The sequence below is a fragment of the Hordeum vulgare genome, chromosome 5H, assembly GCF_904849725.1.
Source record: "Hordeum vulgare subsp. vulgare chromosome 5H, MorexV3_pseudomolecules_assembly, whole genome shotgun sequence".
NCBI classification, from domain to species: Eukaryota; Viridiplantae; Streptophyta; class Magnoliopsida; order Poales; family Poaceae; genus Hordeum; species Hordeum vulgare.
Window position 1 is genome coordinate 2,247,991 of NC_058522.1, and position 14,344 is coordinate 2,262,334.

The window sequence follows — 14,344 nt, forward strand, 5'->3', positions numbered from 1 at the left end:
AAAAATCCACGCGATTTTGTCCGATTATTCTCCGCTCGACACGAGACATGACGTCCGGGGCCCACATGCCAGTGATCTTTTTTTTTCCGATGTCTAACTCTGTTGTTCAAATGAAACGATGAAGCCAGGATAGACTTTGGGGTAGGGCTCCTAGTTGCAGTCTTTCTTATGGCAGATGGAGAGGACGATGATGAGGATGAGGGCGACGACGATGCCGACGACGATGAGCTTGATCTTCATGTTTTGGTACCACATCCTGCGGCGGATGCGCGTGCCCTCGGTCCTGAAATCCAAGGCGTGGTCGTGGAGCTGCTCGGTCCTCGTCACCAGGCCATCGATCTGCTCCCCGCGATCGATCACCTGACGATGATCCCACAAACATCATACATTATTAGATTATATACGTTAACAATCATGAAATCCATCCAACATTATTAGATTACATTTAGAAGAAGAAGAAGATGATGATGACGATGATGATGAGGTATATGTATACATACTTTGTCAATGTTTTCCATCATGATGCCCTTGACCTCTGAGACCTGTGCCTGCACCTTGGACAGCCTGCTCACCTCCTCTGGATGATCCATGCAGTACTTCATCTGCTCCTTGAGCCTCGGCCTGTCACCCAATACCATTCAGATTTAATCTAAACCCACACACAATAATGGTAATACTGGAGCAGTTTGTTACCCGAAATCTTTGGTGAGGCTGTTGGCGGTGGCGGTGGCGGCCTTGCCTCCGGCGTACCGCCTGTTGAAATCCTCCTTGATCCTCTCCAGGAAGGCGAGGGGCACCTCGCGCCCCGCCGACTCCGTCGCCACCACGCAGTAGGCTGCACATCATATGCATATGCATGTGCACATGTCATTTTCATTTCATTGTGGATGCAACTTTGGTTTTACTGAATATATGTTATCATGTGTATGCTTGGAAAGCAGGGCTCTGAATGTTTGGCATGAACTCAACAGATTTGTGAAAATACCAAGTGAGAACAACTTGTATGCGATCATGTGCTGCTTTCGGTCAGATTTGTGAAGCTTGTATGTCTTGTGAACAGAATTTTGGATTGACAACTCTAGGCTATGCTTTGGCAGAACAGAGATAAAAAGAGCCCGGGGAAGAAGAAAGAATACCATAGCCCTGGTGGAGGAGGAAGGTGAAGGTGTGCCCGTCGCAGTTGTAGGCGAAGCGGCTGTCGCCGGCAGGGAGCTTGTGCAGGCACTGCCCCGCGATGTCCCTGAAGTTGCCCGTGTACGCCGTGTGCTCCGCCACCACCACCGTCCCCCGCGCCACCATCGCGTAGATCATCGTCGTCGTCGCCTGAGGATTAGGTCCACCCTCCCCCTGCCCCTGCCGTGCCATCCCTCGATCGATCAACCGGCGACGACCAGCACAAGAAGGAGACAAGAAGGAGACGAAGAAGAAGAAGAAGAAAAGGTAGAGCCTGTCAAACAAGAAAAGAGGAACACAAGGCATGCAGGCAGACAGGGTTTGGTGGTCTATACTATGTCGCCGTTCTTGAACCTGTCAACGGTAAGCACCAGATAATGACGATGATGCAATGCCAAACGCCATCCTGGCCGTCCATTTGACTATGATTTTCCGGCGTTGATTACTAGCTGTTAATTAAACAACTGTAAAAAAGAGTGAGAGAAGGCTGGTAACACAAGGACATTCTTGACAACTTTGTTTCCAGGAAACACCCATCTCCTGAAAAATCAATCTTGTCAGCACAGCAGAATGACATGTTTGCAAGCAATCTTGGCTGACTGCATATGAATAATAACAGGAATTGCTGCTAGAACACAATCCTCAGCCTCAGTCTCAAATGAAAAATCCATGACTTAGTCAGCAATGATTAACAACAGAGATATCCAAACTTCAGAAGCATCATCAGCAGCCTTTACAAGATGCAGGCGTGGGTACAACTTTCATCACCAAGTTGCCGTCTTCAGGTTCATGCCGTCGGCGTCGAGTCGATGATACATCATCTTGTGGTCTTTAGACTTCAGTAGTTCTACAAGTGGTGATACAACAAATTCTACTTACGCTACGTAGTCTGGTCTGGTCTGGTCGTACAACATCGTCATACACCGCACGGTCTGCCACCCACCCGACAAAATGGCGAGCTGCGGGCGGTCAAATCAACCGTGCGTGCATCGCCGGCAGGAGATCCGTGCATCATAACACCGCAAGCAGCTCTGGAATCAGAAGCATGTCATGTCATCACTTGCACTGCCGCGGGTGGAACTTCTCCTCCGACAGGAGGGATGTGACGAGCCGCTGCAGCCGCACGGCGCCACGTCCGGGCTGAAGGAAGCTGGTGTTCCCGATGACCGAGCAGGGGTCGCTCCCGTTGTCCCCCGTCCCAGCGCACCAGCCTCCGGGGGTGGGCGCGTCCGGGCCGGCGCGGCGCGACAGGAGCTCCTCGTCGATCCGATCGAGCACGGGCTCGTCCGCATGGAACTTGCGGGCGAACGGCGCGTCACTGGCGATCATCCGGTCCAGGTCGTCCATCGTCAGGTAGTGCGGGTGCTGCTTCGGGGGGTTGTCCCACGCGATGTAGTGCAGGTCGTGGTTCACCGTCGTGTTCTTGAACTCCTCGGCGTTGCAGACCACGGTGTGGAAGTAGCCCTCTGGGGAGGAGATGAAGTTGGAGTAGTACATGAGGACGGTGCGCGGCAGGTTGTCCCAGCCCCATATGCTGTACTCGACCAGCGACCTCGACAGCGCCATCCAGGCTGAACCTGCAAACATCAGAGATTCAAATTTAAGAGCCAGATTATTTCCTCAAAAAAGGTCCAAAGTAACAAACTTGGTCACTCCCTAAAAGCTCTTGAAACACAAGATTTGTGGGGGTTTGCGCGAGGACAAGTATCAATATTTCTTTGCTAGTTGGCCAAATCATGCTAATGTTTTGCTTGCCAGGTAGGAAACTTATGCCTTGACCTTCACTGGGAAGTGGAAAGGCAGGCTCTGTAGTCCAGATGTTAAAACATGGAGTGTGCATGTCAGGCCGAGACCTACTTGAGAAAACTGGGACCAGTTGATCTTCTTGGTCTAGATTCTAGAGAGAGGCAGAAAGATGAAATATTCAAGGCTGCTAATAAGAGCATTAATAACAGGTGAAGTTTACTAGCACAAAAAAGCAACTGAACTGAAACTGGAAATGAAGGGTATACTAGATACATTCAATAGGATTGGAATTATTGTTATACAGGAGTGGTAAATCTGAACAGAGGGAGTTTCCTCATTTATGCTATGCTTGTTTTCAGCAAAAAAAAAGGGCAATTATTAAGCTAGAAAAGCACCATATTTATTACGCAGGGTTAGCATGACATCTTAGGAACAATTAGAAGATCCTATTATGGTAATAAATCAGTTTCAGTTGGTGGCCTGGTCTCCAGAACTTGCATGATCAAACACTCAAAACATATCAATCAGCATATATCAGTTTCAAATCCTGAACACTCACAATCACTGATAATCTTCTACAAGAAATTCCTTCATTTGGTTGAACAAGAATTTGCAGGAGCCGAATATGCACAGCGAACAATCATGGGATGTATGGAAAATCCTAGATACAACATTTATTTGCTATACAAGAACAGTTCTGATCAACTCGAAGCAATATAATGTCTTAATTACCTGTGAAGAGCTTGAAGGCCGTTGGCACGCTCCGGCGCTGTGGTATCCAGAACACGTCCGCCTTCTTCTTCATGTAGAGCCCCGGGTCGATGATGACCGGCTTCGCCCTCTGAAACCTAAATGTACAGGTTCACAAACCAACAGCAAGAGCACATTAATTTCCCTCAGTGTCCATCCATCCATCCATCCAGCCATGGCGCGTGATAGATGGATCATCGGAGTTCTAAGCTGGGAAGGAAGGGAAGACCTACTCCTTCCATCCGATGTTGCTGGTGTGGTCGATGAAGTTGAGATCACGCGGCAGCTTGGAGAAGACATGGATCAGATCTGCATCAAGCTCAGAGGGTCAAATGGTGCTGCTATGGCACCGTCATCTGCAACAAGCTCAGAGGCCTTTACCGTCCTGCGTGACGAGCGGGTAGTCGGAGGCGGAGAGGTTGATGAACCAGTCCCAGTCGGACCCGCCGGCGCCGGAGTGGCCCCAGAGGAGCGCGGCGGCGGCGTGCAGGGTGCTGGCGACCATGGTGGGCCCGCGGTAGGTGACGAGGTTGGCCCGCTCGACGACGCGGACGTTGCCGGCGGCGGCTATGACCGGGTGCGCCGCGAGGCCGGCGGCGAGCTCCCGGCGGTCGGCCTCCGGCGCCTCGGCATCTAGGTGCAGGACGTAGAGGTTCCTGGGGTGGTAGAGCGCGAGGAGCACGCGGCGGAGCGCGGCGGCGTCCCTGGCGGATCCGGAGATGACGTAGGCGATGCGGGGGAGGGATCCGGCGACGCGGGAGGCCGGCGGCGTCGGGGCGAGCTTGTGCTCGACGAAGAGCGCCGGGGAGGGCGTGGAGGAGGGGACGAAGGGGAAGGGGACGGTGGTGAGGAGGACGAGGATGAAGAGGGACAGCGCCGAGCCGACGGCCAAAGGGAGCAGCCACCGCCGGTCCACGGCGGCGGCGTGGACGACGATGGGCTTCATCGGCGGCGTGGGAGCAGAGCAGGCAGCGGCGGACCTGGCAGGAAAAAAAGGGCCGATCTTTGGCCGGTACAGACAGGTAAACGCGGTAATTCGATTTCAACTGTTCTACCTTTCCCTTGGTTTGGCTTTATGTTTTTAACACAAACATACACCACACATTACCTCTGTTAGCATCTTCGAGACACTGAACGGACATATCATTTTAAGACATAATCGATAGGAACATCTATTTTTACTGAATCCAAGGCTCGAAATAAATTCACAGAAATACGAGCACCATTATCGAGTCTAGGAATTGAGCCAGAATGGGTTGAGAATATCATTGTCCTGCTAAAACTTCAACCACATGTTGGTTCACATCAACACTTAACCTTGATTCTAACAATTTGAGTATCACAAAATTTTATGGGGCTTGCTACGACGTAAGCCGACGGATTTTTTTTAAAATATCCGCGAGCTCGCGAGCCGTTAGATCTGTTGCATCGAGCGACAGAACAACTTCTTCACTTTTGCAACTTAGACTCAGTTTGCAGTTTTTCTGCAACTACAGTTTTGTTGCAGATTTTTTTGCAACAAAGATCTTATTGTCAATTCTTTTTGCAACTGAAGTTCCGTTGCAGGTTTTTTTTTTGCAATTGAGATTATGCTGCAGAAGCGTCGGGTTGTTGTACTATCTAATTTTAAGGATTCAGATCCTGCAACAGAGCTGTTGTTGCGATGAGAAATTGCAACAACATGCTGGTTGCAAAAAAAAATTATGATGATCATGAGGCATGTAGCGTGTAAAGAAGAGGGCGAATGCCAGCGTGCGATCCACCGGATGATTTATAACATTTCCCAAATTTTATTTATGACAAGCTTTTAATTTGGGTAGGAGATGATGACATCTTGGTGAGTCATTGTTTTTTTTTTGAAAATTTTGGTGAGCCATTGTTTATCGTGTACTACTAACACATAATACACATGCTCTAACCTACAAAAGTCCAGAAGTTAGCGTTCATGAAAGAGTAAGGTATAGAACACTTAAGCATATGATTTTTTTAATGGTACAATACAATACCAAAAGCAGGACATGTAAGTGTCACACGTCATTACTCATTGTATGTTTCCATAAAAGAGTAGATATTTATGGAAAATGCCATCTATCTAATTAACACATGATGGCAAATACATGACAAATAAACAAAGGTAGTGGAAGATGACATCTAGATGCATTACTTATCTTGTGCTATTACCTTGTATAACACAATCTATAGCGACATGGTCTCGATCTTTCTTAATAAACCTGCACAACATTACAAATTAAGTTATGCAAAAAAAGAAGTAGGGATCTCTGGAATAACATTACACGTGGTCTCTTTCGGGGAAAATTGCAGATTCAGTGCACGTAACATCGTCTCAACAACTTGCGAACGTTATGAGTGCTCGCAAAGTAACTTTGTTCATCCAACTAAATTTGTAAACACTCAAAAGCCACACAAAATGGTAGAGATAAATCATGTCGCATCATCCATGTATAAATAGTGTCCCCATCTCATCTATTCATGTTCACCACTACCAAAACAACATTGACAACATGAAGACCTTCTTCCTCCTATCCTTCCTTGCTCTCGTAGCGAGCACTGCTATTGCGCAATATGCGGAAGTTCCCAGCCCAGCTGCAGAAGTTCCCACGGGGGATGGTTTTGGTGAATGGGTTGCGATGACGCCTAGTGTGAGTGGTTCTGAGCAGTGCGAGCAAGAGCAGCCAAAGCTAAACTCTTGTAGTGATTATGTTATGGATCGATGCGTGACAAAGGATATGCTGCTCTCTTGGGTATTTCCTCGGACATGGGGGAAGAGAAGCTGTGAGGAGGTCCAAGACCAGTGCTGCCAGCAATTGAGGCAAACGACGCCGGATTGCCGTTGCAAGGCTATCTGGACATCAATCCAAGGTGATCTAAGTGGCTTCATGAGCTTTCAACAAGGTCTGGAAGCTAGAACCTTGCAGATGGCCAAGAGCCTTCCCTCCAAGTGCAATATTGATCCAAAATATTGTAACATCCCCATCACTAGCGGATATTACTGGTGATGTAGCTTCCATTTGTAACTAATAAACTATCACATACCGCAATATGTGACCAATAAATATGACAATGGAATAATATATACTATAGTTTCCCTTATGTATGGGTTTCTCATACAAAATCTAATTATGCATATGTCCATCAAGAAACCAATGTTAGTTGTGCCAAAACAATAGGTTAAAGGAATGTATGGAAGTGCATATAGGCCTCTAACCGAGTTTTGGTATTGACGGTAGAAAATTAAATAGGCTAATGGGGACATGCATGTATCATAAGATTTTAACCCCAACCATGAAGGTTGTCGAGCATCGAAGAACCCTAAAAAATGAAAATAACTCAAGAATGTGCCTTGGTAGAGGTTATTTTATAGGCTCTATTCACATTTCTTGACTTTAGATATCTGTCACTATTTAGAGGGGGGCGTGGTCGGTGAAGTGCATGCTAAAGTCATTTCTATGCTTAACGCTTGTCACTAAGGCGCTAACTATGGACGCACAACTCGACTCACGAATCAACCGTGAATTCCAGGTTTCCAAAGAACATAGTTTGACATGGATTGTAGGTGTCAACGAATTTGATCTCCCCCACTAGGTTGGGGATGAAATTCATCGCCCCGAAGGCGAAGATCTGGCGCAGAGTAAAGATTCCATAATTGATGTTACATCCCATTTGGATGTCAGTTCCAGCAAGCACGACCGGTGCTTGGCTTGCAACTGTCGGTGTGAAATATGGTAGACCCTCAGTACGGTGCCGCCATTAATCGACAAGCTAGGGGGGCAGGAGACAAATTCAGTCAGGTTTAGGCCCTCGCGATGGAGGTAAAACTCTACTCAAGCCCAGGTTGTCTTGGTTGGATGGGGTTTACACAGTACAATATCTCAGGGATCATGGGGGATGATGAACAATGCCTCTATCGACTAGCCATGTCCCAACTTATAAAGAATATTGATGTCCTGGGGCCAGAGAGTGTTGGTGAAAGTGCGTTATATCGACTTGAGGGGGGTGAATAGGAGATTTTTAGAATTTCATCACCGAGGAAATTCCTTTTGAGGAAATTCCTCACTGATGACTAACTTACAGCGGAAACAGTAAAGGATCAGGAGTGCAAAGTTTCACTACAGCAGTTTTTCAGTATGAGGAATGTGAAATCAGATTGCACAGTAAGCAGGCACGCAGAAAACAGATGAGGATTAACTAGCGTGAAGAATTTGGGGTTGAGGAATTTCAGAGAAAGTCTTCAGCAAATTCTTCAAACAGTGACAGTGGAAATCATCAACACATAATCTGAGGAATATAAAGAGTTCAGGAATTAGAACCCGTTTCACAGCGAAGACAGTAGTTGATGATCCAGTTCCAACTGCTGTGATAGTTGTACATCTGGTTTGGAGCGGCTTGGTATTGAAACCAAAAGACACACAGTCCCTACCGTATTCTCCTTGGGCTAAGAACACACAGTCCTCGCCCAACACTCGTGGTAAGTCTTCAGGGCAGACTTCCAAACCTCATCAACTTGGTCACCAGGCGATCCACAATTGACTGCTGGATTGCTCTAGACCATGACGCCTAACCGTCTGGAGGATGCACAGTCCTCAAAGGTAAAATGCTTCAGTCCCACACAGGAACAACTTCTTCAGTGCTGCTCAATCACTTGGTTCTCGGTTTGTGGTTTGGTGTTTGGGGTATTTCCTCACTGATGAATTACTCTCGAAGACTCTGAGGAATTGGGTTGCTCTTATGACAAGTGTGAGTTTCTAACGGAGCAGCCAACCAGCTAATGGTAGTGGGGGGCGGCTATTTATAGCCTGGGAGCATCCCGACATGATTTGACACTAATGCCCTTAAATAATATGACCGTTGGTGTGGATAAGACCAATGATGTGGCGTGGCTATCGAAACGGTCGGAACCCTCAACTGTGAGAGTCCTCATGTCACTCGTATTCCTCACTTGAGGCTTTTGGTAGGATTAGGCTTGGGTTGAGCATCATGAGGAAATTCATTCCAAAGTGTAACTTCGACCCCCTTTAACAGTATGGTGTTGTTGGGGAACGTCGCATGGGAAATAAAAAATTTCCTACGCGCACGAAGACCTATCATGGTGATGTCCATCTACGAGAGGGGATTTCCGATCTACGTACCCTTGTAGATCGCACAGCAGAAGCGTTAAGAAACGTGGTTGATGTAGTGGAACGTCCTCACGTCCCTCGATCCGCCCCGCGAACCGTCCCACGAACCGTCCCGCAATCCGTCCCACGATCCGCTCCGATCTAGTGCCGAACGGACGGCACCTCCGCGTTCAGCACACGTATAGCTCGACGATGATCTCGGCCTTCTTGATCCAGCAAGAGAGACAGAGAGGTAGATGAGTTCTCCCGCAGAGTGACGGCGCTCCGGAGGTTGGTGGTGATCTAGTCTCAGCAAGGCTCCGCCCGAGCTCCGCAGAAACGCGATTTAGAGGAAAAACCGTGGAGGTATGTGGTCGGGCTGCCGTGGCAAAAGTTGTCTCAAATCAGCCCTAATAGCTCCATATATATAGGAGGAGGGGAGGGGAGGCTTGCCTTGAGGCTCAAGGAGCCCCAAGGGCTGCGCCACCAAGGGGAGGAGGAGTCCTCCTCCAAACCTAGTCCAACTAGGATTGGAAGGTGGAGTCCTTCTCTTCTTTCCCACCTTTCCTTTTTTTCTTTCTCTTCTTTTGGTTTTTCTTTCTCTCTTGCGCAAGACAGCCTTGGGCTGACCCCACCTACTTGGTGCGCCACCCCCAAGGTCCTTGAGCCCTCCCGGGTGGGTGGTCCCCCCTCCCGGTGAAGATCGGGAACCCATTCGTCATTCCCGGTACATTACCGGTAATGCCCGAAAACCTTCCGGTAACCAAATGAAGTCATCCTATATATCAATCTTCGTTTCCGGACCATTCCGGAAACCCTCGTGACGTCTGTGATCTCACCCGGGACTCCGAACAACATTCGGTAACCAACCATATAACTCAAATACGCATAAAACAACGTCGAACCTTAAGTGTGCAGACCCTGCGGGCTCGAGAACTATGTAGACATGACCCGAGTGACTCCTCGGTCAATATCCAATAGCGGGACCTGGCTGCCCATATTGGATCCTACATATTCTACGAAGATCTTATCGTTTGAACCTCACTGCCAAGGATTCATATAATCCCGTATGTCATTCCCTTTGTCCTTCAGTATGTTATTTGCCCGAGATTCGATCGTCAGTATCCGCATACCTATTTCAATCTCGTTTACCGGCAAGTCTCTTTACTCGTTCTGTAATACAAGATCCCGCAACTTACACTAAGTCACAATGCTTGCAAGGCTTGTGTGTGATGTTGTATTACCGAGTGGGCCCCGAGATACCTCTCCGTCACACGGAGTGACAAATCCCAGTCTCGATCCATACTAACTCAACGAACACCTTTGGAGATACCTGTAGAGCATCTTTATAGTCACCCAGTTACATTGTGACCTTTGATACACACAAAGCATTCCTCCGGTGTCAGTGAGTTATATGATCTCATGGTCATAGGAACAAATACTTGACACGCAGAAAACAGTAGCAACAAAATGACACGATCAACATGCTACGCCTATTAGTTTGGGTCTAGCCCATCACATGATTCTCCTAATGATGTGATCCCGTTATCAAGTGACAACACTTGCCTATGGTCAGGAAACCTTGACCATCTTTGATGAACGAGCTAGTCAACTAGAGGCTTACTAGGGACAGTGTTTTGTCTATGTATCCACACATGCACTGTGTTTCCAATCAATACAATTATAGCATGGATAATAAACGATTATCATGAACAAAGAAATATAATAATAACTAATTATTATTGCCTCTAGGGCATATTTCCAACAGTCTCGCACTTGCACTAGAGTCAATAATCTAGTTCACATCACCATGTGATTTCAACGAATCCAACACCCAAATAGTTCTGGGGTCTGATCACGTCTTGCTCGTTAGAGAGGTTTTAGTCAACGGTTCTGAAACCTTCAGATCCGTGCGTTCTTTACAAATCTTTATCTCATCTTATAGATGCTGCTACTACGTGCTATTCGGAAATGCTCCAAATATCTACTCTACTATACGAATCCGTTTCACTACTCATAGTTATTCGGATTAGTGTCAAAGCTTGCATCGACGTAACCCTTTCGACGAACTCTTTAACCACCTCCATAATCGAGAAAAATTCCTTAGTCTATTTAGTTACTAAGGATAACTTTGACCGCTGATCAGTGACTCAATCCTGGATCACTCTGTGTACCTCTTAACAGACTTGCTGCAAGGCACACATCAGGTGCGGTACTCAGCATGGCATACTTTAGAGTCTACGGTTAAGGCATAGAAGACGACCTTCGTCTATTCTCTTTATTCTGCCGTGTTCGGGTTTTGAGTCTTACTCAAATTCACACCTTACAACACAGTCAAGAACTCCTTCTTTGCTGATCTATTTCGAATTCCTTCAAAACTTTGTCAAGGCATGCATCTTGTTGAAACTTTTATTAAGCGTTTTGATCTATCTCCATAGATCTTGATGCTCAACGTTCAAGTAGCTCAATCCAGGTATTCCTTTGAAAAACTCCTTTCAAACAACCTTTTATGCTTCACAGAAATTCTACATTACTTCTGATCAACAATATGTCAACCACATATACTTATCAGAAATTCTATATTGCTCCCACTCACTTCTTTGGAAATACAAGTTTCTCATAAACCTTGTACAAACCCAAAATCTTTGATCATCTCATCAAAGTGTATATTCCAACTCCGAGATGCTTGCACCAGTCCAATGAAGGATCGCTGGAGCTTGCATACTTGTTAGTATCTTTAGGATCGACAAAACCTCCTGGTTGTATCACATACAATGTTTGCTCAAGGAAACCGTCGAGGAAACAATGTTTTGTCTTCCTATGTGCAATATTTCACAAATAATGCAACAACTTCTAACATAATTCCAACAGACTTTTAGCATTGCTATGAGTGAGAAAGTCTCATTATAGTCAACTATTTGATCTTGTCAGAAACATCTTTGCGACAAGTCGAGCTTTTCTTAATAGTGACTTATCACCATCATCGTCTGTCTTCCTTACAAAGATCCATCTTTACTCAATAGTCTTACTACCATCAAGTAGTTCCTCCAAAGTCTAAACTTTGTTTTATATATGGATCCTCTCTCGGATTTCATGGCCTCAAGCCATTTGTCGGAATCCGGGCCCACCATTGCTTCTCCATAACTCGTAGGTTCACTGTTTCTCAACAACATGACCTCCAAGACAGGGTTACCGTACCACTCTGCAGTAGTACGCGACCTTGTCAACCTACAAGGTTTGTAGTAACTATTGGGGAACGTCGCATGGGAAACAAAAAAATTCCTACGCGCACGAAGACCTATCATGGTGATGTCCATCTACGAGAGGGGATTTCCGATCTACGTACCCTTGTAGATCGCACAGCAAAAGCGTTAAGAACGCGGTTGATGTAGTGGAACGTCCTCACGTCCCTCGATCTGCCCCGCGAACCGTCCCACGAACCGTCCCGCGATCCGTCTCACGATCCGCTCCGATCTAGTGCCGAACGGACGGCACCTCCGCGTTCAGCACACGTACAGCTCGACGATGATCTCGGCCTTCTTGATCCAGCAAGAGAGATAGAGAGGTAGATGAGTTCTCCGGCAGCGTGACGGCGCTCCGGAGGTTGGTGGTGATCTAATCTCAACAGGGCTCCGCCCGAGCTCCGCAGAAACGCGATCTAGAGGTAAAACCGTGGAGGTATGTGGTCGGGCTGCCGTGGCAAAAGTTGTCTCAAATCAGCCCTAAAACCCCACTATATATATAGGAGGGAGGGAGGGGAGGAGGCAGCCTCAAAACCTAAAGTCCTACTCCAATCCTACTTGGAGTAGGATTCCACCTTCCCACTTGGAAACTCTTTCCACCTTGTGTTTTTTCCTTCTCAAACCTTATGGGCCTTAGTGGGAACTTATTCCAGCCCACTAGGGGCTGGTTTATCCCTTCCCATAGCCCATGAGACCCCTTGGGACGTGACACCCCTCCTGATGGTCCCCGGCACCCGTCCCGGCACTCCTAGTACACTACCGATCAACCTGAAACTTTTCCGGTAATGCAGGAAAACCTTCCGGTAACCAAATGAGGTCATCCTATATATCAATCTTCGTTTCCGGACCATTCCGGAAACCCTCGTGATGTCCGTGATCTCATCCGGGACTCCGAACAACATTCGGTAACCAACCATATAACTCAAATACGCATAAAACAACGTCGAACCTTAAGTGTGCAGATCCTGCGGGTTCGAGAACTATGTAGACATGACCCGAGAGACTCCTCGGTCAATATCCAATAGCGGGACCTGGATGCCCATATTGGATCCTACATATTCTACGAAGATCTTATCGTTTGAACCTCAGTGCCAAGGATTCATATAATCCCGTATGTCATTCCCTTTGTCCTTCGGTATGTTACTTGCCTGAGATTCAATCGTCAATATCCGCATACCTATTTCAATCTCGTTTACCGGCAATTCTCTTTACTCGTTCCGTAATACAAGATCCCGCAACTTACACTAAGTCACATTGCTTGCAAGGCTTGTGTGTGATGTTGTATTACCGAGTGGGCCCCGAGATACTTCTCCGTCACACGGAGTGACAAATCCCAGTCTCGATCCATACTAACTCAACGAACACCTTCGGAGATACCTGTAGAGCATCTTTATAGTCACTCAGTTACGTTGCGACGTTTGATACACATAAAGCATTCCTCCGGTGTCAGTGAGTTATATGATCTCATGGTCATAGGAACAAATACTTGACACGCAGAAAACAGTAGCAACAAAATGACACGATCAACATGCTACGTCTATTAGTTTGGGTCTAGTCCATCACATGATTCTCCTAATGATGTGATCCCGTTATCAAGTGACAACACTTGCCTATGGTCAGGAAACCTTGACCATCTTTGATCAACGAGCTAGTCAACTAGAGGCTTACTAGAGACAGTGTTTTGTCTATGTATCCACACATGCACTGTGTTTCCAATCAATACAATTATAGCATGGATAATAAACGATTATCATGAACAAAGAAATATAATAATAACTAATTTATTATTGCCTTTAGGGCATATTTCCAACAGTAACTTGATCCGATGCTCGATGATCACCATCAACAGCTTTCACTTCAATTGGTGTAGGCGCCACAGGAACAACTTCCTGCGCCCTGCTACACACTGGTTGAAGTGATGGTTCAATAACCTCATCAAGTGCTACCACCCTCCCACTCAATTCTTTCGAGCGAAACCTTTCCTCGAGAAAGGATCTGTTTCTAGAAACAAACATTTTGCTTTCGGATGTGAGATAGGAGATGTACCCAACTGTTTTGGATATCCTATGAAGATGCATTTATCCGCTTTGGGTTCGAGCTTATCAGACTGAAACTTTTTCACATAAGCGTCGAAGCCCCAAACTTTCAAGAAACGACAGCTTAGATTTCTCTAAACCTCAGTCTATATTGTGTCATCTCAACAGAAATACGCGGTGCCCTATTTAAAGTGAATGCGGTTGTCTCTAATGCATAACCCATAAACGATAGTGGTAATTCGAGAAGAGACATCATAGTATGCACCATACCAAATAGTGCGTG

General features: G+C 46.6%; 3 protein-coding genes across 3 annotated transcripts; 1 reads left to right on the forward strand and 2 right to left on the reverse strand.

The window, feature by feature from the left end:
- On the reverse strand, positions 1-1,397 carry LOC123395719 (vesicle-associated membrane protein 721-like). Its single transcript, XM_045090748.1, has 4 exons — positions 1,137-1,397; positions 694-835; positions 501-621; positions 1-360 (listed from the first exon to the last, which is right to left on the reverse strand). Exons 1-4 carry the CDS (start codon positions 1,363-1,365, stop codon positions 151-153), a joined length of 702 nt encoding a protein of 233 aa, XP_044946683.1. The 5' UTR covers positions 1,366-1,397; the 3' UTR covers positions 1-150.
- A 430-nt stretch (positions 1,398-1,827) lies between these two features.
- LOC123395718 (beta-glucuronosyltransferase GlcAT14A-like) lies at positions 1,828-4,700 on the reverse strand. The gene is made up of 4 exons (XM_045090747.1): positions 4,051-4,700; positions 3,903-3,978; positions 3,652-3,767; positions 1,828-2,750 (listed from the first exon to the last, which is right to left on the reverse strand). The coding sequence occupies exons 1-4, from the start codon at positions 4,613-4,615 to the stop codon at positions 2,230-2,232; spliced, it is 1,278 nt and encodes a 425-aa protein (XP_044946682.1). The 5' UTR covers positions 4,616-4,700; the 3' UTR covers positions 1,828-2,229.
- A 1,440-nt stretch (positions 4,701-6,140) lies between these two features.
- On the forward strand, positions 6,141-6,780 carry LOC123396044 (puroindoline-B-like). Its single transcript, XM_045091073.1, has one exon. It carries the CDS (start codon positions 6,192-6,194, stop codon positions 6,684-6,686), a length of 495 nt encoding a protein of 164 aa, XP_044947008.1. The 5' UTR covers positions 6,141-6,191; the 3' UTR covers positions 6,687-6,780.
- The last annotated feature ends 7,564 nt before the right edge of the window (positions 6,781-14,344 follow it).